At 30.3% G+C, this 26337-nt stretch overlaps 3 protein-coding genes across 3 annotated transcripts; 2 read left to right on the top strand and 1 right to left on the bottom strand.

The window, feature by feature from the left end:
• The first annotated feature begins 928 nt into the window (after window positions 1-928).
• On the top strand, window positions 929-14730 carry LOC123302373 (prohibitin-2). Its single transcript, XM_044885284.1, has 8 exons — window positions 929-1215; window positions 1308-1428; window positions 2353-2578; window positions 2651-2741; window positions 6488-6630; window positions 6708-6785; window positions 10679-10775; window positions 14575-14730. The coding sequence occupies exons 1-8, from the start codon at window positions 1083-1085 to the stop codon at window positions 14685-14687; spliced, it is 1002 nt and encodes a 333-aa protein (XP_044741219.1). The 5' UTR covers window positions 929-1082; the 3' UTR covers window positions 14688-14730.
• A 3786-nt stretch (window positions 14731-18516) lies between these two features.
• LOC123302976 (zinc finger protein 184-like) lies at window positions 18517-21137 on the bottom strand. The gene is made up of 2 exons (XM_044886070.1): window positions 20165-21137; window positions 18517-18575 (listed from the first exon to the last, which is right to left on the bottom strand). The coding sequence occupies exons 1-2, from the start codon at window positions 21135-21137 to the stop codon at window positions 18517-18519; spliced, it is 1032 nt and encodes a 343-aa protein (XP_044742005.1).
• A 2563-nt stretch (window positions 21138-23700) lies between these two features.
• Window positions 23701-26337, top strand: LOC123302975 (zinc finger and SCAN domain-containing protein 2-like). Its single transcript, XM_044886069.1, has 5 exons — window positions 23701-23856; window positions 24304-24463; window positions 24659-25099; window positions 25169-25396; window positions 26090-26337. Exons 1-5 carry the CDS (start codon window positions 23701-23703, stop codon window positions 26335-26337), a joined length of 1233 nt encoding a protein of 410 aa, XP_044742004.1.

The raw sequence follows: 26337 nt of genomic DNA, 5'->3' as shown, positions 1-26337 counted from the left end.
CCAAAAAGTATTAAAAAAGCAAAAATTAAACAAAAAATTAACTTTTTAGTGTCAACATTTGGGTACTCACCCTACTAAAAAAATACTATTATTTGCAATCAGACGCATGAAAAATGATCAGATAAAAAATTGCCGTAGAATTTATTTTAGACAACTTTGAATATAGAACTTTCAACGTTTCTTACAAAAAATATTTCATTTTCAACTGAACTATTCCTTTCTACCTGAATTGGGCAGAAAAATTGATGGAATGGAAATTCACATTTTTTAAAAATTTATAAACACGTAGACACCTAATAAAGTAAGAATATTACAAAATTTTCGATTTTGAAGTAATTAAAGAAAGTTATATTAAGTAAATTGTACACAAATTCGTAAATCGTAATATGGAAAATTTCTCAAAACTTAACCACTCTGTAAGATATTATTTTTATTGCGCAATCTGTATATTTATGGTTAATTATATAACACTCATTAATTTTTTATAAAAAAGAAATCAAAATTAATTTAATAAAACAAGAAAAGAGAAATCAAAACGAAATTTTTTACAATACGGCATAACGAGAAATTATGCAAAACCAATTTATTATATTAAAAAAAAGACTAAAATTCATTTGAATTTCGCGGTATTGATTTAATTATGAACTTTGTATCAAGACTTGCGTATATAATATTAAAACCAGTGACTTCAAACAAAAATGTTTGAATAAAAATAATTTAATTTAATTAATTTAACAATTATACTTTTAAATTGAAAAATAATTATTTTCATGCAATATATAAATAATTTTTGGAAGAAATTGAACCAATTTTGATCATATCAATAAAATAAGCCTATTTAAATAGAAGTATTAATAGTATTATGTTCATAAAAAAAAAGTTTTGAAACACTGTAAGAGATAGTAAAATCTAGTTAGCCATGCAAGTCTTGAGCACTTATTTATGAAACAAAAATAGTAATCCATTTTGACCAGTTAAAATATCTTTGGGTTAAATAAAGTCGTGTTTAGTTTTTAGTTTTTGTAAAATAGAATTAATAACATAACACTTTAATTAATCCATTGCTAAATATATACAATAAAATGGCACAAAGTAAATTAAATGATTTAGCTGGAAAATTTTCGCGTGGGGGACCACCCGGCATGACAACGGGTTTGAAAATATTGGCTGCCGTTGGTGCTGGAGTTTATGGAATCTCTCAATCTTTATACACCGGTAAATTAATTTTTTTATTTGCATGGAATATTTTATGAATTTTTTAAAGAAGAAAGTAGTTTTATATCTAACCTCACATTGTGTTGTTTCAGTTGAGGGTGGTCATCGAGCAATTATTTTCTCTCGACTTGGTGGAATCCAAAAAGAAATTTATGCTGAAGGATTACATTTCCGCATCCCCTGGTTTCAATACCCAATCATCTATGACATTCGGTAAGGTTTTTGTCAAGTTGTTGTAATGCTACTTGGGATAAGGTATGTCAGGGAGTCAGATATTATCAAGGTTGTGTCTAATTCTAATTTTCGTTTAAAGTATTTCATTTTAAATTTTGAGTACGATGTGTATCAAATTATTGAAGTAATTATAATAAACGGGACTTAATTGATTTTTCCAAAGATAAATTTAGAAAATAATCAATCGGATCAGGGATAGATTCGAGTATAGGGTGCTGTATGTGCAATTGTACACACACACACACACCCTAAATAAAATGAAATTTTGAGTTAAAATTATGTTTTATTGTGAAATCAATTTAAAACACTAATTAGATCTGTCCCATTATGATTTGGACCGAAATTTTTGTTGTTGAAATTGAAAGAATAGGACTCAAGTGGGCGTATCGAGGGGGGCTAGACTTGGACCTGGACTATCTACGTACTTAGCTGGTTAAATATGTTCTTATACCTAAATATTGTAGTTGTAGTATTTATGAATTTGGGCCAATAGCTGGATACGTCAATTAGGACTCATTTACGGTTTTGGGGACGTTAAGTTAGATAATAGAAAAAAATTGAAAATTTTGTTTAATTATTTACCTTTAAATATTTCGAAAATCAAAGAAGATATCGAAAATTTTTTCTTAGTTTACGTCTACATTCATGAAGTTATAACGAAATTCATCATCAAAGTTGAAAATAAGGTACAAATAATTACAGCCGTAAATCTAAAATTGCATTGGTGCTCGTACTACCTTAAGAGCTACGGTGTCACATATCGGTCAAACTATTTTTTTTTTTTTTGTAATTTTTTCATATTTTTTTAAGTATGTATTACAAGATTTTAGAAAATAGTCAAGAAATTTTTCCCGTAATCAGGATTTTAATAAAGAAATTTAATAATTATCAATCATTTTCCAGATCACGCCCAAGAAAAATTTCTTCACCAACCGGTTCCAAAGATTTACAAATGGTTAATATTTCCTTACGTGTATTGTCTCGACCAGATGCCTCTACATTACCTGTGATGTACCGACAATTAGGCTTGGATTACGATGAAAAAGTATTGCCTTCAATTTGTAATGAAGTACTAAAATCCGTCGTTGCTAAATTTAACGCATCTCAATTAATTACTCAACGTGCCCAGGTAAATTTCAAATAAAATTTTCAAAAAAAAAAAATCATCGAGCTAACTTTGTTTTTATTCTTTTTTTTTTAGGTTTCATTGTTAGTCCGAAGATCTTTGGTAGAAAGAGCCAAGGATTTCAATATAATTTTGGATGATGTGTCAATTACAGAATTATCTTTTGGTAAGTAAACATAATCAATTGATCCTTTCCTAGGTGGCGATACTTTTTAGTGTCGCTATTTTAAGAAATTAAAAAGAACATTTATCAACACCTCCCCATTCATTTGAAAATTGGCGGAATTTCAGGACCCCCAAACCACCCCAACAAAAAATTGTCTATAAAATAAATATTTTCTTCCGAAATTAGTTCCAGAGAGTTTTTTTGGTCATTGATCAAGAATCATTTTTTGCCAAAAAACTCACCTTTTTATATAAAATATTTTACTGTGAAAATTTCTACGAGGTTTTTTTTGTTTGTTCGCTAGTCATGAATCCGGGGTTTTTTCACAAATCACACTTTAGTACGGGATTTGCCATTTTTGAACAAAAAACTCACTTTTTGGGATTAAATTGAAATTTTAACATTTTACTGCAAGACTTTCTCCCAAGGGATTTTTTTGTTTCGCCGATCACGAATTCGGGGACTAAATTCAACAATACTGCACTACTGGCTTAATTGGTATTCCACACGATTGACGTAGCGAAAATGAAAAGTTCTGTACTTATAGAATTCCAGCGAAAGAAAGTTACCTACTTTTTGCTATTTACTACATGCACCAGAATCCTGAATTTATGCCTCCCATTTGAATCATTTTTAACTCTCGAACTAAAAAAAAGATATAAAAGTTTGTCTGTCTGTGGCATCGTAGAGCCTAAACGGATGAATCGATTTTGATTTTTTTTGTTTCGTTTGAAAGGTAATTTAATGGAGAATGTTCTTAGCTACGTTTCAAGTGCTAGTTTAGGGTTCCGCACCGAAAAATTTTTCTGCAGTTTTTTAAATTTTGTAAATTTCACTTATTCTTATTTTTTCTGCTTTTCTTTATTGAAGTTACTCAAAATATGCAAAAATGGAACCTCTATAATATTATTCTGTTGCCGCGAAAAAAACCATATTTCGACACAGGCTCGTGCGCAGGATTCATTCAAGGGGGAGGTCAAACTTTTTTTCATCATGTTAGATCATCAAGTCAATAATTTTTTTTTTTGGCTAAAATTTGACATTCAGTCGCTATTTTTCAATAATTTAATTCTGCGAAATACAAAAAAAAAAAAACTTAACAAAACTCTGTACACATCGACCTCTACATTTCGATGTATATTAAGTGAGGTCAAGCCGTTTAGCTGATCTTCAGACTTTGCGATCTAAGGAATGTTATGAGACGATGCAAAGTTAAAAAGGAGCATTCATCGTCGCTGTTATCATCGGCCAAACTGCCAAAACGTAAAGCATTTGATATACAATTGGAAACGCATCTTCATTGCAAATATACGAGTAAATTTTTGACATCTTGTACGGGCTTTCGCTTAAGTTGAACTTCATCGACTCAGATATCACGGCAATCATAATGCAAAATTGATTAGTCCAGTTAAAAAAGTTGAGCATGAGACTTCATCTAACTTCATTTTGTTGAGAACGATACAAGCAAAATTTGATAAAATATTGCGATGATTCAAAAATTGACCCTGTAAATGTTATAGAAATAAATTGATGTACGATATGTAGATTGTGATTCGGAAATCTAAAACTAAATGAGCCCTGTATATTCGAGCATTGAGTCTGTTTTGACGTTAGCCTTGGCTTCCGCAATTCCATGTTGTATTCATCGTAGATTTCGTTAATGGTTTTGAAAATTTTTCTGAACTCTTTTCCAGCGTTTCCACTCCTTTTAATCAAAAGCTACTTCGCAGTATCAGTCAGTTCGATTGCCTCGTCAAGATTCAGATTTTGTATTTGAAGTACTCGCCTCAAAAGAAAAAGTCAAAGAATGCACCAAGCTTAAAGTATGCATGGATATTTGAGTAGTCAGTGGAAATGCGTTTCCTAAATGAATGCATTTACAGGACTATATTGTTAGTTAAATGTATGTGACCCCTCCTCCCTTTACTGTTTCGACATAAAATTTGGGGCATCTGTGTTGGGAAGTCAACTCTTCGTTGATACTAACTCAAATCATTCAAATTTTCAATCCTATAGCTGAATTTGTAGGGGCTGTAGAATACGTAGAGCTGTGGAAAATTTTAAAACGTCGAAAAATGCTGTTTTTCCTTTGTAAGTTGCCTCCAAATTACTGAAATATACCCCCGCTTTTTTAATATTGTTCGTTTTAGTAATCTATATTTCTACGTACCGATGATTTCATGAAAGATAACTGGTTTCAAAATCTAGCGGGAAATAAATAGATATATTCATTTTGATAATTTAAAAATACATTTATCGCTGCTAAAGCCTTCTTTTCTAAATACAGAGGGTTTTAGATACAATTTTGGAAATAATGACTTTTTGGAAGTATGTATTACCAAATCGGATTCTTAGAAAAATTAAAATCTTGGCACACAGTATGACCTAACGATCCTTCATGATTTAAAGCTTATGTTGATAAATTACGAAAACCAGCGGTAGAGGCTTTCGCATGTCATAATCCTGTTTCGAAAAAATTTATTACGTCTCTCTAGTGGCGTAAGAGATTTTTTCGAAACAAGGTTATTAATCGAGGAAATAAGACATTTGAGCCAGAAATCAACTTCGCACCGGTTTCCATTTTTATGGAAACCGGTGGAAAATGTTTGTCTGAGTGTACTTAACATATCCATCAGACAGAAGTATTCTATTTCCGGACACCACATGCTTTATTTAACAGTTAAAAAAAACTATTGGATTTTTTTTTATCCCTGAAATTTTTTATCTAAATTCTTTGACGTTTTTATACCCCCGTATATATGTAATATATATCAAGGTAATATAAGTTTCGTAAATTAGCAACATAGGTTAAGGTCTTGGGTCCGTAATTTTTTCGTAAGCATCACTGTTTACCTTTGGGGGCGTAAATTAGGACAAAAATTTTGATGTCATTTTCTCCAGAACTATAAAAGATAGGGAGTTGAGAATTTGCAGGTAGCTTAAGTAACTAGTGCGTATTTCAATAATTAAGTCTTGTTTGGTTTGTTTTTGTTTTACCTAATATCATATGATTTTTAAATCAAATTTTTTTCAAATCAAAGTGTTTAAAATGGTCCAAAATATAAAATTTAATAGTTTTTTTTTTTTTTTTTTTTTTAATGTGAAATAAAAAAATGTGTTCGAAAATAGGATACTTCTGTCCCACTTTAGGCGTAAATCGAAAAAATTGTTCACAAGAATATGATTTTGCTAAGAACACTCAGACAGAAACATTTGCCACCGACTCCCATAAACATCTACTAGCGCGAAGCCATTTCCTGGATCAGACTGTTTTTTCGGTTTTATTTCCTCGATCATATGGTATGTCCAAGTGTTCAGCGCTGGTTTTTGTAAGAAGAATTCTTACTTCATATCGTATGTCAAATTTCCAATTTTTCTAAACAGCTGCTTTGGAAATACCAAAAAAAGCCATTTTTCTAAAATTGTGACACCTTGGTTCTAGAAAAGGAGACTTTTCCGGGCTATATGTGTAGGAAAACTCATCATTATTTTAACGTTATCTACCATTTGTTATAGTCCTGCTGTTTTAACTTGGATCACCCTGTATATTATCCGTTCAAAACTCGAAAAATTGAATTCTAGGGACTATAAAACGAACATTAAAAGCACACTAATTTCTCTCTGTTGACCTTTGATACATAAGTCTTCATAATTCGGGGAAAATTTGACTACAAATACCAAAAATAAAACGTTCTAATAATAAAAAGTATACATAAAAATTTCAAATTATCGTTTTTATTTTATAGGAAAAGAATATACGGCTGCTGTAGAAGCAAAACAAGTTGCCCAACAAGAAGCTCAACGTGCTGCCTTTGTTGTTGAGCGTGCAAGACAAGAAAGACAACAGAAAATTGTACAAGCTGAGGGTGAAGCTGAAGCCGCTAAAATGATATCCTTTTTAATATATTTAGCGATATCGTAACTTTTTCAAATTTTTTTAATAGGTTTCCTTAATGATATGTTTACTTAGGTCTTGCATGTTCTAGGAATCCTGGTTATTTAAAATTACGTAAAATACGTGCTGCCCAAAGCATTGCTAGAACGGTAACGATAACTATTTTTACTACTAAAAAATATATAATAATAAAAACTCGACACAAAGAAAGGGAAATTATGAAGAAAACTTGAATTTCTATAGCTTTAGATCTCAGGAAATGAATTATATTTTATTAGAGTTTGCATCATCCCTCCCCGCTCAGTGAATATGTAGGGTAGATAAATAGTCTTTCTCGAGAATTCGCCGGTGTCAAATTTGCTCATATTATGAAAAAGCTCACAGCTTCTCCGTCGGGATCTCTTCCAAGATTGATGGATTCAATTTTTCGGACCCGAACATTCTGAATCTGACTCCCAGAAATTTGCAGATGCAAATAACATTTATTTAGGTTTTGTCGTCCTTCATACATTTCCTAAAAGTGGGATTATCATATATTCCCATATTTTGAAGGTGGTAGTTCAAGCGACAGTATCCTGTCCCTTGGGACTGAGTCCCAACATCCTTCTCAACTGTGCTCTAGTTACTTTAAGGCGAGCACAGCCAAATGGCCCAGCTGTGGTTATACAAAGTTTGGCCTGTAATTAAGATGTACTTGTCGTAGTCATCCCTTAATTCGGCAAATTACGGAGCATATTGCTGTGGGAATGATAGGCTCAGATGAAAGGGGTGTTTGAGACAACACTTCTCGTGCCAACGAGTCTGCTGCTCCATTCCCTTTAACACTAGACTGGCCCGGTACTCAAATAACTGTGTTGTTCGATGCCAGGAGATTCAGCTACTCGAAGCATTCATGGACTATCCTTGATTGTGTATGAATGCGGCCTAATTATCTAACAAGATGTTGATATGTGCCACCTCAATGGTGGCACATATCAACAGCGTTTTAGTTGCAGCAAACCTGGATCACCGGCCAGGGCCTCGTGCTAAGAAAGACCTCTTCACACAAAAGATATGAGTAATTTAAATGATATAGAGTTTTCAAAAATTGAGTCCTGAAAGATCAGTCTCAAAATTTAAATTGATCAAAAACTATTTAAGATCAACTATGGCTCAAGTATATTTCGCGTACTACTGATTTCGACATATTTGCAAAACCAAAAGCTCGTAAGGTTAAATTTTACGTCTAAAAAGGCCTCGCAAAAAGAGAAAACAGCCCATGGCCTCGCGTTGGCTAATGCCGCTGCTGGTCTCATTCTTAGCATGGCGAAATTATGGACGTTAGAATTTCAATAATCACTGTGTAAAAGGATATGATTCATTAATCACTGTGTAAAAGGAATAAAAAAAATTATTTAAAAAATCAAAAAACCCGACTGAGTTAAATATAAACTGAAAAGAAAAAACAAGTCCAGCAGTTTACATAGCGGCTTTAATAGTCGGAACCCTTCAAAATATACACCGACTTGAATCTACACAATAATGGGTCCCAACTGTTAAAGTCGCTGTATAAACTGCTGGACTTGTTTTTTTATTTTCAGTTTATATTTAACTCAGTCGGGTTTTTGGATTTTTAGTAAGGATTTTCAAATACCAATTCAACGAAACCCCACTTCCCATAGTTAGTCGACTTTTGTGAACCGATTTTGATGATTTATTTATTTATGGGTAATACCCAGTTACAAATTTAAATATACAATAGTTACTAAAATTATAAACAATATGATGGCTTTAACAGCGTAGAATAATAAAATAACACAAATGAAGGTAAATAACACAAATGATGGTAATAGCACAAATGAAGTTATTAAAATTTTGAAAAAAAGAAATAAAATAAATATAATAGTAACAATAACAATAACAACAACAATAAAAAAATAACAACAATATTAACAATTTATTTTTTTTCTTTCTAAAACTTGAATTAAAAACAAGAATAAACTTCATTAAAAAGATTAAATGCTATTTAGGTAACTTTTAATTTGTGACAGTGAGTTATGAAATATGTCTATGTGATGAGGAAGCAAACTTGCATTGCTTACTGATCTAGGCAGACTTGAAAATTTGTGAAAATCTGTTTGTAATAATTTCTTTTGCCTTGTTTGAATCTGTGGAATGTGGAAGGATATAATTATAACGTTTATCGATTTGTCTATTTAATACCTATTCAATGGTTCCCCACTCGACATAGTTCGCCGACTTTTTGAATTGAATTTTAATTATTGCCATATCTTCAGTAGCACACGCAAGGTCAACACAAATCGATAGACGTCATCATCATCAAAATCGGCCCACACGTTTGACCTCTAGTGTGCCACATAGGAACACGCATTATTTTTCACAATATGGCGCCTGATGGTCGCCATATTGATTTTCATTACTGCCATTTCTTCAGTAGCACACGCAAGGTCAACACAAATCGATTGACGTCAGAATCATCAAAATCGATCGACGCGTTTGGCCTCTAGTGTGCCACATAGGAATAGACAGACTGATAAATACATTACCACTCCTTTGCGTTGCTCAGTCGGATAAAATCACTTACGCTCACACTCCATCAGTAACACTTTTTTTTTTACACAAACACAAATACGTTTAGTGATTATTGAAGTTCCATTGACGCTCACAACTCAGGAAGATTTACATTTGGATTATCATACCTATTGAGAGTTAATCAGATTTTGACGGGGCCCTTTACAAAGAATCACCAAAAATGGCTTTATTCAATTTCGATAAAATTCAGTACTCAAGCTAATTTTAAGATTCAATTTGAAGAGCGATTTCAGTCATATTCTGAGAAAATATTACTCTAATAACCAAATAATTAACAAAACTTTCTTTAATTACTCCAAAGTAGCGTCGCACAAACCATTTTCGTTTACAGTATGGGAGGATAATATGCCCACCAGCACTCATGTCAACTGTTAAGTAATTTTTCGTCGCGATATGAGAGATTTACTCACACGTTCTGCACATGCTTTCAATATTTCGCGTTAAATATTCTTTAACTTTATAAACCATAACCTCTACATAATTAATTTTTAATGCAATGCTAATGAACTAATTTCACCATATTTCTATTACAATTATTACGATGAAAGTATACGAACAGATTCGGAAAATTCCGAAGTTAATATTTTTTTGCTTACACATTTAATCTCGTGGTGAGAGAAGTTCTCACAATTTTTTGAAGGTATTTTTTAAAACTGTAGATAGGTTCAAAACTCGTAATTCGAAAAAAGATAAAATTATTAGAAGATAAAAAAAGTTTCAACCAACATATACCATTTGAAAAATAAAATTATATACGTGTTAAATCGAGCGTGAGAACAATGCTCATAACGCGAGTGCTGAGTTAGTAAAAACGCTTTCCAAAATATCGCGTAAACTTATGTAAGAAACAATACAAAATTATTTTCCAAAAATTTTAAATGGGGGAAAAGAAACATTTTTTTTTGATATTATGAAACGGATATTGTCATTTATTCTCTCCCCCTCTTCCTCTTGCTCAAGAACGTCTTCTACAAGCAACTCAGATTTCACCGTGACTTTTTAGGTTCTGCTGAATAATATTGGTTCTTTAAGTCAATCATTTTTTGACAATTTCCATAATTCTAATCAAAATTATCATGGTGACCACATTAGTGGAAAACCTGGCAATGTCAGGAAATTCCGTGAAAAAGGGAAAACCTGGCAATGTCAGGAAATTCCGTGAAAAAGGGAAAACCCGGGGAATTTTATTATTTTCGTAAGAAAATTCTAAAAAAAATTTTATAATCTTCGTTGTTCGTTATTTTGGAAAATTTTCGTTTCATCTTCTTTCAAAGAAATCTTGAAATAATAACTTGGCAGGGAATTTTATAATTATCAACTGGAAAACTTAGAAAAGTCAGGAAATTTCATGCAAATTGGTTCGTGTGCCACTTTGTTTTGTGTCGAGAATCGAAAATTTTTTTAGATCTTATTTACTGGATTATATTAAATTAAATATTTAAATTTTTAGATTGCAACTTCGAAAAATCGTGTATACCTAAATGGAAATGCCTTAATGTTAAATATTCAAGATCCAGCATTCGATGATCTTTCAGAGAAATTGAAAAGTAAGAATTGAGCCTACAAATATTTAAAATAAAATCCAACAAATTTTCTAATATTTCGCAGTCTAAAACACACACAGATAAAAACGCAAAGCGAAAACGAAACTTGTATCCAAAATATTTTGAATTGTTTTTAATCTCAATGGGGGGATGCAGCTAACATCACCCTAGTGTTGGTTGTTATTCTTTTTTATGTAAATTAGGTATGTTTAGCCAACACCCCCATTTTTGGATACAATTCTCGTTTTGTATAATTTTTTTTAGTTGTTAATAAATATATTTTTTTTTGCATTTATGTTAAAACAAAATGTAATTAAATAAAAAGATTAGTTGTTAATTTTTAAAGAAAATACTTTATTTTGTTGATCCTAGAAAGGACCTCTCCTAGGCGAATTAACCAGAGATATTACCTAGTAAAAAAAAAAACATGGAACGTAAATATCAATCTGTGAAATCCATGCTAATTTGGTTATTGGTATACGGGGTGTTGGAAAAATACCGAAACAGCTAAAGAAATCGAAAAATGATCATTTAAGGTAGTACGAGCGCCTAAGAAATTTTAGACTCTGGGTTGGAATTATGTGTACCTAATTTTCAGCTTTGATAATGAATTTTGTTATAACTTCACGAATTTAGACGAAAAATAATAATACAATTTTTCGAAATCTACCTTGGTTTTCGAAATATCGAAAGCTAAATAATTAAACAAAATTTTCAATTTTCGATATTTTGAAAACTACTCCAAATATCGAAAAATTTCATTCTTACTTTTTATCTTATATTGTCCAGTTATAACATAATTCACCATCAAATTTGAAAAAATATATTTTTTTAAATTTGTGTCCCCACTACCGTGCTCATACATGCTTAATTAGTCGGACACAACGAGTTTTTTTGTTTTCATTAATTTTTTAAGGTTTTAACTTTAATTTAAACAGATTTTTTTCAATTTCCACCGACTAGTTTTAGAGAAATCTATGAAAACATATTTTCCATCTATCGTTCCCCATATAAGCTCAATGTTAGATATGCCTGCTTTTGAGGTCATCAGCGACCCCCACCTAAAATATTCAGAATTGATTTACAGTTAGCCCAACTTCATATAAAAAAAAATCAAGCCTTTTATCCAAAATTGCCTTGGCGTTCGTACATCCTTAAACGAAAAATATTTCGTAAAAATAAGATTTAGTTTTTTGGTAATTTTTTTCTAAACTTTTTATTTTTCGAGTTATTTTGCTTTTTCGGTGCATTTCTAATACCCTGTATAAATTTAATAAAATTAGAAATCAAAAATACAAAAAATTCAACCTTGAAAACTGATTTTTCATCGAAAAAAGTGTAGTTAAACAACAGTTTTTTCAATAAAATATGATGTTTTCGTGAAAAATCATTCAAAAGCATGCATTTTTTTAATTAAATATTGACGTTTTAATTGCGTGTAACTCGAAAACTAAAAACTTTTTAGTAAATTCCTATAACAATATCCTTTGCCTTGAATGTATTACTTTATCGATTTTTGTTGTCATTCGTTTAAAAATTTGCAAAAAGAGTTGAAATTTTGTATTTTTTTCCAAGAGCAAAACGCATACTGATTTTTGTAATCGAAATCTACCTTTCCATTTTTTTTGCGAGGTTTGCACGGACGCATGTCCCTGGTTGACTTCGCTTAATAGTTTTTATATGTAAATTTCGTTTTACTCAAAATTTTTAAAACTGATCATTCTTAAGGTGTTTGTCTCAATACAATTTTGCAAAAATTGTGGATTTTGGACACACAGTAAGAGCAAGAGTACAAGCTTGCAGTGAAATATAGTTAATTGTTAACTACAGTGGATCCGCGGTAATCCGACAAAAATATTGCAAGGTGGTTTCGAATTATCGAATTTGTTGGATAATAGAGTACTGCCACAAACCCTCTGTAATCAGAAAATTTTTGATAAAGAATACCTGGTAATCCGACAAATTACACATCAAAATGATAAGATTTCAATCATTGTCTAATTTCAGCCACGAAGAATTAGTGTATTTATAATAAATCTGCATTGTTATTACCGTTATAGTTATGTCGGATTACAAGGGTTGCCGGATTAGACTGGGGTCGGATTACCGCGGGTCTGCTGTATACTGTTCTATTTAAGGTAATACGGATACAGAGGCAATTTTAGATTTAGGGTTGAAATTCTTTTTACCTTATTTTCAACATGAGGAATTTTGTTATAACTTCATGAATCTAGACAAAAAATAGGAATAAAATTTTTCCATATCTGCCTTGGTTTTCGAAATATTGAAAGCTAAATAATAGGATATTATCGTTAGTCAAAAATAAATTAGGAAATTTGAAAAAGTGACAATTTATGTAAAAATATACTGAAATATTCTGATTTCGAGTCATAAAAGTACATTTTTCTTTTAAAAAATTAAAATTAAAAATCGTAATTTTTAAACTGTATATCACGTGATCTAAAACGCGGGCAAGCCCTGCTGTGATGTCATATCGGTATGAGCCATAGGCTATCAATTAGTTCAGTATAGATAGCTGGGTATAATATATCCATAGATAATAAGTATTTATATTTATTATAATCAGTTGTCTATAAATATATCTGTCAAATTTATCTGTATTATTTCGTATAATATGAACCATAGACTATCAGTTAGTTCTATGAAGACAGCTGGGTATAATATAGCCATAGATAATAAGTATTTATATTTCTTATCATCAGATGTCTATGAATATATCTGTCAAACTTATTTGTGTTATTTCGTGCAATGATACCGATATTACGTCATCAAATTGGAAGCCCGCGTTTTTGACAGTTTAAAATAGGTTTAAAATTTAATTTAAGTTTTTGGCAAGAAAGCGTGTGTATTTTTCAGAAATAAATTTTTTGTGACTTTATTAGCAAAATTAACATTTTGAAGTACTTTTTAAAAAATAGTAGAATACCCTATTAAATAAAATTTTCAATTTGCGATATTTTAAAAATTACTCCAGAAATCGAATAATTTTATTGTCAAGTTATAACATAATTCACTTCCAAATTAAAAAATAAAAATAGTTTTTTAACATTTGTGTTCCCACTACCGTGCTCATACATCCTAAATTAATAATTTATTAAGGTTTTAACTTTAATTTAAATAGTTTTTTTAATTTCCACCGACTAGTTTTGTAGAAATCTATGAAAACATATCACCCATCTACCGTTTTCTCATAAGATCAATTTTAAATATACTTACTTTTAAAGTCATTTATTTATTTAAATAATGAGACAATCTCCATCTAAAATTGATTTAGACTTAGTTCAACTTCATAAAAAAAATCAAGCCTTTTATCCCAAATTGCCCTGGCGCTCGTACATCCTTAATAGCTATCTTATTTTTGGTTTTACGACTAAAAGTTACAAAACTAAAGTTGTAGAGAATTTAATTTACTATAACAAATTTGCTGGGCCACGAATTGTTTGCCCGGCATAGCAAAAAAAACCATTCGCACCCCGTTTTTACCATATGACGATCACGGGACAAGAGTTGTGACTCCACAAACATGGATTCAACTTAACACTAATCCTCTCTTACCAACCAAAAATTAAAATTGCGCCCTCTGAATTTTGGAACCCCTTGTAACTTTTCAATGAGTTATTTTTTTAGGATCTTGTGCTTGTGGAGAATTTATCAAGAACTATTCCTAGAGCTTATAGTTTCAAAAATTTTGAGTAAAATTCAATTTAGATATAAAAACTGGTGCGGTCCATTATCTATCTATCCCTTAAAATTTAATTCGATTCATTCTTTTATTTTCCAGATTCCCATCAGAAATCTATTTTCCATAGATCTAGCATTGATGTTGGATCGTCCGATTTTGACGAGACTGTTATCCAAACTGCAATTGATACAGCCAAACATATTACCAATTAATAATAAATTTTCCTCCTGTTAATTATCCAATTTTTCTATTTATCTAAATAATGATGATGTGTTAAACTAACTAACAATAAAAATATCTCATCAAAGCATTTCTTTTTGTTAAAATTTTTAAATGAATTTTTGTTAAAATAAATAAAATTGCTAAGTTAATTGATTTTTTTATTTACAAAAAAAGATCGCCACTCAGGCAGACAGGGCCCGATCTAGTTATTTAGCCGCTACGGGTAAAAAAAAATATTTGCCGTCCTTCACACTCATACGATATAAAGAGCGTCTTTTTTAACTTGACAATATACTTGAAACTCGATAAATGTATAATCGACGGAAATGCTTCAAACGAAAAATATTAGCTTCAAAGGGACACATACTGGCATTGAATTTGATCTAAGTTTTCAGGTTCAATTAAAACCTCACTCTGATTAATAACTGATCAAAATTATATGAACGTTTTAAATTAGAAAGTTGTTCTTTATAAATAGGCAAACATTTTTTGTTTGAAACATTTGTTTATAAACCGAATAGTTTAGACAGTAATTGATCGCAAAAGTCTAGCTTTTGCCTGGTCTGTATAAAAAAACGAACCAATTTTATTGGATTTTGGAAAAATTTTTATAGGCGTCTTGGTAATTAAAACGAAGGCGTCAACGAGTTTCGGGCAAGTAAAAGTTGTCGACTCTTATTTAATAGTAATTTAGAGTATTTTGAAAAATTTTAATGCTAATCAATGGTTGTCAATGATTTAGTACATTAACGTTTGTTAAGGGGCTATAGTCATGGTTATAGGCATGGCAATCAACATCTGAGTAAAAAAATTTACATTAGTTAAACAGCATATATGTAATACTCCACATATATGGTAAACAGTCAATTTCCGAAATAAAATAGATTATAATTATATTTATCATGGGTTATAATTATATTTTATATTAATAATTGTATATATGTACTCGTAAATTTTAACGAGTTTATTTTTATGTAAGTTAAGTTTGCTTAAAATTAATTTTAATTCTATATTTAACTAGGCCAGACCTTAGTTACAAATAAATTTTTTATAAAAAATATTGATCGGATACCGACTTACATTTTTATAGGATATGTAAGTTATAATTTGAGTCAATTTTTTCTCAAATTGGGTCAGATCTGTAATTTTCAATTGATCATATAAAATTTCATACGTGAAAACAGTAACCTGATTTATTTTCCCTAATGTAGGTAGCTTTATATTAAAAACTTGGTTTTTATAGGGTTATTTTTTTATAAAATAGAATTATTTACAAATTTTTTAATTTATGTAGAAATTTATTATTTATTTATTTAAATTTATATGTAAGAGTACAATATTATTACGAGGATGTCGACTTACATTTTAATTTAAGTTATGATTTTAAATCAGACAAGATACAAATTTTGTATTTTTCACAAAATACTTTCAAAAAGGTTCGTTTCCATAATGTCAAAATGTAGGTAGCTTTATATATATGTTTTCTTCTCGATGCCAGATGTCAGCAATAGGAAAAAAACATGGCCGCGCCCATATGAATTAGAAAGATCGTTACCCCTTAAGTGTATATGATTAAATGTATTCAAATAAATATTTTTGAACTTCACGCACGCTCGACAATAAGTTCCGGGTGAATGGATAGTGTCGACCATGAAGCTTATAAGAAGGAGAACGATCGCTATAGAAAATATTGTCCCCGAAATATGGATAAAATAAGTGAGGCGCTGCGACCGCTAAGAAGTATCAATGAAGGCGGGCTGTTGTTCGCTAATTTGAAATGATATATCAATTTGTACATTATGCAACTAACTTCATCCACTTCGCAGATACTACTTCTTGATGACAGCGCGGCTGGTGGCTTAAAAATTAACTATAAATTCTACAAATTTTCAGGGACAGGTGCGCTATTGCTTTAGTACATAGCGATCTTTCTCCTTCTTTATAACCTTCATGATGTCGACCTTTTTTTTTAATAATTTTATAGTTAGTAGATTAATTTAAATACTATTGCAATACTTTGTATGTATTCGATAACTTAGCCAGCCTTTCCGTCAAATCATAATATTTTGAAGTATCTTGATGCAAGATTACATTCAGCTCGTGATTTGTATTTCTGAAAACAACATCCTCAAAATGAATAAATTAAACATATTTCAAGTCGTCAATTGTTCTTAGACCAAGGGATTAAATAATTTAGGTAAGTAAAAATAAGATAAGTCAACTCAAAAATATTTATTCTACATAATTAAATTAATATACATATTCTTCGCTGTTACCCAATACAATGAATTTTTTTAAGAACGACGTCAGTCAGTCATATGACGTGCTATCAATCTAAATAAAGCGTCTCCGCTAAAGGTGTGTGTCGTTTTGGCTTACCACGCTCATTATTATTTAAATTAAAAATAACGGTTGTACGAGATGTTGTATTTCTCGTTAGTATCTATTTAAGTTTTTTCAATATTGAATCAACACCAGAGTTTATTTCGACGTCATCCAACATCAGAGTTTATCGTTATTGTACGTCTCAAAGAGTGGGCCTTGTATATCGAGACAACTCAGTAAGTTTGCTCAATTATACAATTTTATTTTTGGATAAAAGTTAGGGTGAGGTTATTCGGACACTATCGTGTATTTAGCGTGAGTCTCACGCTAACAGAATTTGAAGTAGATACACCGTTATATTTAAATAAATTTCGATTTTTGCCCCAATTTCCTAGATCAGTTTTTTGTATTTTTAAAATACGTATTTTCGATTACCAAGTAGTAATCATCAGTAAGAATTAGCTAGTGATTACTCTTATTATGAATGTTACTCTTTGCTAATTTGGTGGCGGACTGTACAATGATACTTTCTTTTGTCTACAATTTATACTGTTCACAGTATCTGTTAAATTGTAGTAGTGGCGCTAGCCAATCAACTTCCATCAGTTGACTAGTGCTTGGCTAATGAATGTGATAATTGTGCGCAAGCCTATTCGAGTATTTTTTGACGTTAAAAATAACAAATTACAAATCAAACCTAAATTAAAAAACTATAAATAAATCATGAAAATAAATAATCCTTTATTTTTACAACGTATTAACAATTTTAGAAATTCAACCATTATATTTATCCTATGTTTAGTTAAAAAAAATTTTCATGGTAAATTTTTCATCTCAAACGAACACGAAGAACGTTTTTCTTTACTTGAATTGTGAATCCATTTATGGTTGATTAAAGTACTCCTTTGGGTAAAAGCTCTATTCGCCATGGGAACTGATTCTAGCGCTGTCTGGTGGTAGAAAATAGAAGCTGTCTATGACACGTCAAATTTCAACAGAAATAAATTTATTTATTTTTATTTCACTCATTATCAAAATATAAATAAACAATTCAATCATAGATATGCATAAATTTGACTTGCCATAGACAGCTTCTATTTTCTACCACTAGAAAGCGCTAGAATCAGTTTCCATGGGGAATAAAAAATTGCACACGAAAAAGGTTTTTATCTCGTCTGAATTCGCTTATGTCTAATTAAACTACTTTTTATGGTAAATTTTCTTTCACAAACATCACATGAAAAAGGATTTTCTACGTATCTTTTGAATCACAAATACATTCATTTTTCACAAAGTCTAAATTTTTTTTGTTTTTTGTCACAAATATCACTTGAAAATGGTTTTTCCTCCTTGTGAATTTTTTTGTGACTAAGAAAAACGAAACGATACGCAAAATTTATACCACAAACGTCACATGTATACGATTTTTCTTCTGTATGAATTTGTTTATGTTTCGATAAACTACTTTGTTGAGAAAATTTTCTATCACATATTTCACAAGAATAAGGTTTTTCTCCATAATGATTTCGTGTATGTTTGATTAAATGACTTTTCTGTATAAATTTTTTATCACAAATAACACATGAAAATGGTTTTTCACCGGTATGAGTTAATTGATGTCTATCCAAAACGAATTTTCATGAAAATTTTTTATCACAAAAATCACATGAAAAACGTCTTTCTTTATTACTAATTCGTTTTTTTCTTGAACAATGAAATCGTTTATGATTTAGTAAAGTACCATTTTGAGCAAAAGTTTTATAACAAATTTCACAAGAAAATGGTTTTTCTCCTGTATGAACACGTGTATGTTCGATCAAACTAGTTTTCACGGTAAATTTTTTATCACAAATATCACACGAAAATGGTTTTTTTCCACTATGAGAGCGTTTATGTATGATTAATTTATATTTAAAATTAAATTTTTTAGCACAGATATCACATGAAAAACGTTTTTCGTTGTTATGATTTAATTGATGTCGACGAAAAATAAATTTGTGGGAAAATTTTTTACCATTTTTTTCTCCATTCTTCATCTGTGTAACACAAGTTTTTTCGTCACTATGAGTTCGCATATGACTAAGAAATACAAACCGAAATTCAAATTTTTCATCACAAACGTCACATGAATACAATTTTCCAGATTTTTCCTCAAGATGAATTTGCTTATGTATCATTAAATTCTTTTGGTGAGTAAATTTTTTATCACAAATTTCACATGAAAACCGTTTTTCACCAATATGAGTTTGTTTATGTTCAATAAAATGATTTTTCTGAATAAATTTTTTATCACAAATATCACACGAAAATGGTTTTTCACCGGTATGTATTAATTGATGCCTTTGTAAGACGAATTTTCTTGTAAAATTTTTACCACAAATATCACATGAAAAAAGTCTTTCCTCATTATGATTTCGTTTATTTAAGTTATTTTTTATTGATTTTTTTTCGAAAACATTTTCCTTTGAATAATGAAAACGTTTATGATTAAGTAAGGTACCATTTTGAGCAAATGTTTTACCACAAATTTTACAAGAAAATGGTTTTTCTCGTGTATGGATTCGTTTGTGTTCAATCATACTACTGTTTACAGAAAATTTTTTATCACAAATATCACACGAATAAGGTTTTTCTCCAGTATGAGAGCGTTTATGTATGATTAATTTATATTTAAAATTGAATTTTTTATCACAAACATCGCATGAAAATCGTTTTTCTCGTATATGAACTAATTGATGTCGAAAAAATACGAATTTACGTGAAAATTTTTTACCACAAATATTACATGAAAAATTTTTCTCTCCATTATTAGTTGAAGAACTTGTTTCGCCTGTATGAATTCGTTTATGGTTAAGATAATCGTAACGATTTTCAAATTTTTGATCACAAACAATACATGCATACAATTTTCCAGATTTTTTTGCATGAATTCGTTTATGTTTAAGTAAATTATTTAGTCTGTTAAATTTTTTATCACAAATTTCACACGACAAAACTTTGTCACTAGTATGCGTTTGTGTATGTTTAATTAATTGATTTTTCTGTATAAATTTCTTATCACAAATATCACAGGAAAATGGTTTTTCACCGGTATGTAATAGTTGATGTCTAAGTAAAACGAATTTTCTTGTAAACTTTTTACCACACATATCACAGGAAAATCGTCTTCCTCCCGTATGAATCTGAGAAATATCACTTGAAAACCATTTTTCTTTTTCTTCTGTATGTATCTGTTTATGTTTCGATAAAGTACTATGTTGCGTAAATTTGTTATCACTTTCATACGAAAAAAGTTTTTCACTAGTATGAGTTTGTTTATGTTTAATAAAATGATTTTTCTGTATAAATTTCTTATCACAAATATCGCACGAAAATGGTTTTTCACCGGTATGAGTTAATTGATGCCTAAGTAAAACGAATTTTCTCGTAAATTTTTTACCACATACATCACAGGAAAAACGTCTTCCTCCAGTATGAATCTGAGAAATATCAGATATTTCGCCTTGAAAAATATCACTTAAAATCCATTTTTCTATTTCTTTTTTGTGAATTTGTTTATGTTTCGATAAAGTATTGGCTTGAGTAAATTTTTTATTACAAATTTCACACGTAAAAACTTTGTCACTAATATGAGTTTGTTTATGTTTAAAGAAGTGATTTTTCTGTATAAATTTCTTGTCACAAATGTCACATGAAAATGGTTTAACCCCGGTATGAATGAGTTTATGTCTGTCTAAAACGTATAATCGTCCAAATTTTTTATGACAAATTTCACATGAAAATGATTTTGTATGAGTTCCGATATGCGTTTGTAAACTGCTACGCTTGAAATATGTTTTACCACAGAGATTACACGAAAATGAGTTTTGCTCGATTTCACTAGTAGAATTTTCTTCGAATGTCTCCTCAATATCTTCAGTTTTAATTATCAATTCTGTTTGTAAAAGTTGTTCAATGTTTCCATTTTCGATTTCGAGAGGATCATGTTGCGTTAAAACTGTGTCATCTAATACTTTTTTATTGATTAATAATTCAGGAAGTAATTCTTCAATTTTTATATGTTCTTCCGGAATTAATAGCGAATTTTGAAAGTCATTAAACAAATCTGTAGACATTTTTTTTCACTTTTAGTTTACAATTTTTTTTATAAATGTACCTTGTGTCTAACTGACAGTTCATTACTTGCATAGACCTATATCAAGTATAGACCAGATATGCCCTATGCTGCTTGCACATGTAGACTGTCATTTGTAATTACTGGGTGCGTTTAGCAGAAAAAAGCGCTAGGAAGCGCTTGTAAGCAAAATGGCGATTGTTAAGCGGTAAGCGCTGTCAAATAGTAATATTCCTCTAGGAAATTAAGTTAGCTTTAACCGGGGAACCTAACCTAATTTAAATATATGTTTGTAAATTATTCATATTAAAAAATTACCAATAATGAATAATATATTAAATAATGTTGTGAATGATGAAGAAGAGATAGCCGAAAACTGTACAGTTTGTTTTTCAGCGCTAGTAAGCGCTCTCAAGCGCTTTTTTCTGCCAAACTCACCCACTGTAATGTAATTTACAGATTTAGGCACTTTAGTGTTAGTAAGTGACTTACAAATTCTATTTAAAAAAATTTATGTATATTTATTTAATAAGTACTTTATTGGAAGGGGTTTTTGTTCTTAAATATTTGACTCACAATTGAATAGATGATTAATAATACATTGAAGTTTGAATAAAGGTGCGATTTCATGGTAACGCTTGACGCTAGCTTCTAGCGTCAAATTTGATCACATGGTATAATTTCGATCAGAGTATCGTCTAGATAAAAAGGAGCGATAAAGCTGAAAATATTTTAGCTTCAATTAATTGACGCTGGTATCATTAACAATCAATAATATGAAGCACTTTTATAATACTTCAAACAGACAGTTGCGCTTGTTAGATATTATTTAATCATTATTTATAAAACATTATTATAAAAAACATATTTTGTTTATATAACTATGTGTTGTTGTTGATCCAAGTAGGTTAGGGAATAACATAGATCGAAAAATCACCTGACGCTTGACGCTCAAATTTGACACTGCTTTTTATCTAGATTGCACTCTGATCGAAAACTTGGCGCTCTACAACCTTAATTAAACAAAATTATTTTTTTAAATCGATTTTTTGAAGAAAAAAAAAATTGTAAATATGCAGTTGTGTGTGTGTTATTGAATATATGTATATACACTACGTCTAAGTATTATGTACAGAAACATTACTATTTTCACACATAGTCAACATATATGAGCATGTTTTTATGAACTTAACACAAATGAAAACAAACAATTTAGAGGTAATTGTTGAAATACCATGTATAGAAAGTGTTGATTATACTGTCACTGGATGAGACTGAACATCTATAGGCAAAATTGCACATATAGATAAACAGTTTTAAATTTTATTGATCTGTGATTATATAAGTCCAAATAGCATATTTCTGTTTTTATAACATGTTTATGAAATATACATAGTATATTAAGTTTAGTCCCAAGTTTGCAACGCTTAAAAATATTGATGCTATGCCCAAAATTTTGCTATAGGTGTTCATAGAATCATCTAATTAGTCCATTTTTGGTTGTCTGTTCATCTGTCTGTCAACACGATAACTCAAAAACGAAAAAAGATATGAAAAACTGATGAAATTTTTACAGCATACTCAGGACGTTAAAAATGAGGAACATGGGTCAATTGGGTAAATGAGCAACATAGGTCAATTGGGTCTTGTAAAGTTTACAATGTAAACCGTTAGAGATAGAACAAAAGTTTAAGTGTAAAAAATATTCCTTATAAAAAAATAACCAATATTTGTTTGAAACATTTTCTTGTAAACATCACTGTTTACTTGTGAGGGCCCAAATTAAGCGTAAATTGTATAATATGTATTATATCGGGTTATTATCAGTTATGTGTGTGTGACATGTATGTATGTGTAATGTGATAGAATAATCAACACTGTCTATCCATGGTATTTCAACATTTAACTCAGTCAATTGTTTGTTTTCAATTGCTTCATATATACTTCACATTTCACGTGAATTTAGATAGTTACAAGTATCATGCATTGCCTGTACGAATGTTCGTCTGTACCAATATGGAGGTTATAAAGAAGGAGAACGATCGCTACGTGCTAAAGCATTACCCCCGACTGTCCCTGAAAATTTGTATAATTTATAGTTCGTATTTCAGCCAACAGTCGGTAAGTAGTATCTGCGAAGTTAGCTGTTTATGAGTACAAGTAGATGAAGTTAGTTGCATAATGTAAAAATTGAATGATATTATTTACACGTATATTAAACGTTGATAGACCATTGGAAATTAGCGCACAACAGCCCACTTTTAATGAGATAACTTAGCGGTCGCAGCGCCTCACTTATTTGTCCATATTTCGGGGACAATATTTTCTATAGCAATCGTTTTCCTTTTTTATAGCCTCCATGGTCTATACTTAACGTACGTCTATTGTTCATTCTTGCTCACGAGTCTATATTGGTCTATATTTTATTCAGGTTTGTGGTACTACATAGATATCATATATACATGATATTAAACAAGCTATGTATAACTGTCAAACAAAACATTCGTGATAATTTATAGTTTCTTGATTAATTAGTGAAAAATTGTGAACTTAAATTAAAAAAAATGAATACAGATTCATTTTACGACGTTAAAACTCCGCAATTTATTGCGGAACATATGAAAATTGAACAATTACTTCCCGAAATATTAATGAAAGATAAAATGGACGACAATGTTTCAATGGCACATGATACTCATGATACTCTGCAAGGCCCAAATGTAAACGTTAAAAACGAACAAAATTTATATACAGAATTAAAGATTAAAAATGAAAATCTTGATGAAACATTCAAAGAACATTCTGCTTGTGAAACCGGGCAAAATTCGATGGCATGCGATCTTTGTGATAAAACATATACTAAACGTACAAGTCTACTTGCTCACAAAATCATCCATACTTCAGAAAAACCCTATTCGTGTGATGTTTGCGAAAAAAAATTTACCGTAAAAGGCAGTTTGATTGATCATAAGCGAATCCATACAGGAGAGAAACCCTATTCATGTGAAATTTGTGGTAAAGCTTTCAGACAAAATGGCACTTTAATTAATCATCGACGAGCATTTAATCATTATTCAAGAGAAACCGTTCACTTAGAAAAACCGTTTTCATGTAATATTTGTCATAAAATATTTACTGATCAAAACATTTTGGATGCGCATAAACAGACGCATATTGGAACTTTTCCATGTGAAATTTGTGGCAAAGCATTTGCAAAAAAATTCGTTTTAGTACGGCATCAATTAACTCATACCGGTGAAAGACGATTTTCCTGTGATCTTTGTGGAAAAACATTTATGTACAAAAAGAATTTAGTTGTACATAAACGTATTCATACTGGAGAAAAACCGTATTCTTGTGATATTTGTGATGAAAAATTTATTCAACAAAGTGGTTTAGTGCATCATAAACAAACTCATCATGGCGACACAAGTTTTTCCGGTGCTAAACAGGTCCATAACCCCGAAAAAAGATTTCCATGTTATACTTGTGGTAAAGAATTTGCACGAAAATTCGTTTTAGATAGACATCAACTAACTCATACCGGTGAAAAACCATTTTCATGTGATATATGTCAGTTGAAATTTTCACGAAAAAATGTGTTAATCGAACATTACAAACGAACGCATAATGATAAATTTTCTCAACAAAGCAGTTTAAAACCTTATACATGTGATGTGTGTGGTGAAAAATTTGAATATCGTTTTGTTTTTCTTAGCCATAAGCGAAGCCATACTGGTGAAGCTACTTTTTCATATATTTCTCCATTTAGTGTTCAAAGTATTTTAGAAAAACATTTTTTAAGTGAAAATTTTACTCAAAATAAATCTACAAATGATTCGGGAGAACCTTCAAATATACACGATTCAGAAGAACCTACAATTATTCATGATTTAGAAGAAAGTGTTACGATAGAAAAACCGTTTTCATGTGATGTTTGTGATAAAAAATTTACCGTAAATCGTAGTTTAATTGAACATAAACGAATTCATACGGGTGAAAAACCATTTTCCTGTGAAATTTGTTATAAAGCTTTTACCCAATACGGTACTTTAATTCGACATAAACGTACTCATGATTCAAGTAAAGAAAAACAATTTTCACGTGATTCAACAGACGGTACTTCTCTAGAAAAACAATTTTCACGTACAAATGATTCAATCGATGGTGGTTCCGTAGAAAAACGTTTTCAATGTGATGTTTGTGAGAAAAAATTCACTGTGAAAAGTAGTTTAGCAGAACATAAACGAATTCATACAGGTGAAAAACCATTTTCTTGTGAAATTTGTAATCGATCATTTACACAACGTAGTACTTTATTAAATCATAAACGATTACGTAATCATTATTCAGGTGGAAATGCGAATATAAAAACACCATTTGCATGTAATATTTGTCGTAAATTATTTACGGATCAAAAAAATTTGATTAGTCATAAAAGAATTCATAATATAAAATGTTGTGTTTGTGGAAAAATCTTTACAAGTAAAAGTCTTCTGTATAGACATCAGAAAATTCACAGTGAAAAACGTTTTTCATGTGATGTTTGTGAGGAAAAATTTCGATTTAAAAAGAATTTAATTGTGCACAAACGTTCTCATACTGGAAAATCTTCGAAAAACTTGAATGAGAAACAAATGGAGAATATAGAAGAAATCGAAAAACCATATGCGTGTGAAATTTGTGGTGAAAAATTTCAATATCGATTCGTTTTTTTAAGCCATCAACGAATTCATACAGATGGAACACTTTTCTCCTGTGATATTTGCCACAGTTCGTTTACTACCCAAAATTGTTTAGACAGCCATAATCTGATGCATAACAAAGGAAAAATTTACCCATGTGACATTTGTGGGAAAAAATTTAAATATAAGAAAAATGTGGAGCTTCATAAACGTGTTCATACCGATGACAAACCGTATTCGTGTGATCTTTGTGACAAAAAATTTACAGCAAAAAGAAGTGTTATTGAGCATAAACGTATCCATACAGGAGAAAAACCATTTTCTTGTGAAATTTGTGGTAGAGCTTTTACACAAAATAGTACGTTATTGAATCATAAACGTTATCATTATGCAAGAGAAAAAGTGAAAGAAACATTTTCATGTGTTATTTGTGGTGAAAAATTTGGTGATAGACCCAGTTTTGTTCGACATAATCACACTCATATTGGACAAATGATTTATAAAGATCTTGAATAA

The sequence above is a fragment of the Chrysoperla carnea genome, chromosome X (assembly GCF_905475395.1).
Source record: "Chrysoperla carnea chromosome X, inChrCarn1.1, whole genome shotgun sequence".
Taxonomy (NCBI): domain Eukaryota; kingdom Metazoa; phylum Arthropoda; class Insecta; order Neuroptera; family Chrysopidae; genus Chrysoperla; species Chrysoperla carnea.
This window is presented reverse-complemented; position numbering and strand designations above follow the sequence as displayed.